This window comes from Aptenodytes forsteri, unplaced genomic scaffold (genome assembly GCF_000699145.1).
Source record: "Aptenodytes forsteri isolate BGI_AS27 unplaced genomic scaffold, ASM69914v1 Scaffold51, whole genome shotgun sequence".
NCBI classification, from domain to species: Eukaryota; Metazoa; Chordata; class Aves; order Sphenisciformes; family Spheniscidae; genus Aptenodytes; species Aptenodytes forsteri.
The window spans coordinates 4,665,126-4,666,657 of NW_008795495.1; the positions used below are offsets into that span (position 1 = coordinate 4,665,126).

Sequence of the window (1,532 nt, forward strand, 5' to 3'; positions counted from 1 at the left end):
TTCTCCAGGCTAAACAACCCCAGTTCCCTCAGCCGTTCCTCATAAGACTTGTTCTCCAGACCCTTCACCAGCCTCGTTGCCCTTCTCTGGACACGCTCCAGCACCTCAACATCCTTCTTGTAGTGAGGGTCCCAAAACTGAACACAGGATTCGAGGTGCGGCCATGTCATTTCACTTCCCTGCATCCCGGTTTCATAGAAAGGATAAATTATGCTTCCCTTATTTCATAAAGCACTTCTAGAGTTACACATCAAAATCTGTAAAACTAGGAATTACGGCTATATTCCACACAAACACATACCTTTTTGAACAGATGAAAGAGCTGGCATCTTGTACTACACTCAAGCTAGGAAACACATGAGTAATAGCACACTTTATTTTATAAAGAACAAAACCAGAGCTTTACTTTAAAGCAGACACAAATAACATGCATGAGATTAAAATGAAATACAGAAATATAGGTATGTATAGATTATGTATACATGCATGAAATTAATGCATAGTGCTGAATGGCATGGATTTTAAAGATAAGCAGTATAGAATCAGGCAGCAATGAAGTGAGATACAGAAATGTTGCTGAAATTAAAGATTTTAATAGCTGTGCCATCTTAGGGTTTTCTGAACACTTTTAGTACCTCCAGCAATACCAAAACTGATATTCAGCAGCCTATCCTGCATTTTTTATGTAGGATGCAGGGTTTTCCACCTCCAATTTTGTTTGAATATAGCCTAGCACAGTGCTGACTAGAGAACCGATTGTTCTTTAGGGGCTCATATGCAATGAGCAGGGATATTTCTCCGGCTCCTGATAGTCAAAAGTCCACAGCACAGTTATTTACCCAGTGCTTTCACTGCTGATGCCAACTACCAAACTTAGCCACCTGGACTCTGATGCCAGCATAGCCGGTTCTGAACTCCACAGAGCTGGAAAAAGCCATGTTTACTGCAGGGATGCTGCTGGCAAACCTGTCCTCACCGTTTCTTTTAGCCAGAGGTCATCTTAAAGACAGGTCTTGCTATCGTCGTAAAAATGAGAGAATAAACTGCTATATAATCCCCGTAATGGAAGTTGCTACAACCTGAATAAGTGTTCTGAAATGGGTGACGGGTATACGAACTTAGCTCGAAGCCCTGAAAGGCTTCAGACAAGACTTCTGGGCAGCCAGAAGAGGCTCAGGGCTACGCCGTTTATCACAGCAAAAGCCTTTCTGCCATTTGGTGAGGCCTCACCTCATGGTGCCGGGTCCAGACCCAGAAGTCATCCCTCTCGGTAGATTCTGGTTGTAAGGGTGGGCGTTTGATGTGTGTTTTAAATCGGCTCCAAAGCAATGCTTGAAACAACATACCCGGCTGTTAAAAAATACTTCAGCTAAATTACAAGAACGCATAGTTGTCTAGGACTCCAGAAAACTGAAATCGTGGTTCAGCCAAGTGACGTTTTTAAGGGACGGTTCAGCACACGGTTGCTTTTCCTCCAGAGGAGGAAAAAAAACCCTGCGTTTGGTCAGGCTCCTGCATGTAGGACGGCGCCG

The 1,532-nt window shown here is 43.6% G+C and overlaps 1 protein-coding gene across 1 annotated transcript in view; it reads right to left on the bottom strand.

Moving 5' to 3' along the window:
- LOC103900950 (ES1 protein homolog, mitochondrial) overlaps nucleotides 1-1,344 on the bottom strand; it is a 13,297-nt gene extending 11,953 nt beyond the window's left edge. Inside the window, exon 1 of the mRNA XM_009281746.1 lies at nucleotides 1,231-1,344. Coding sequence (XP_009280021.1) covers nucleotides 1,231-1,344 — 114 coding nt within the window. The remainder of the gene's footprint in view (nucleotides 1-1,230) is intronic.
- Between the last annotated feature and the right edge of the window lie 188 nt (nucleotides 1,345-1,532).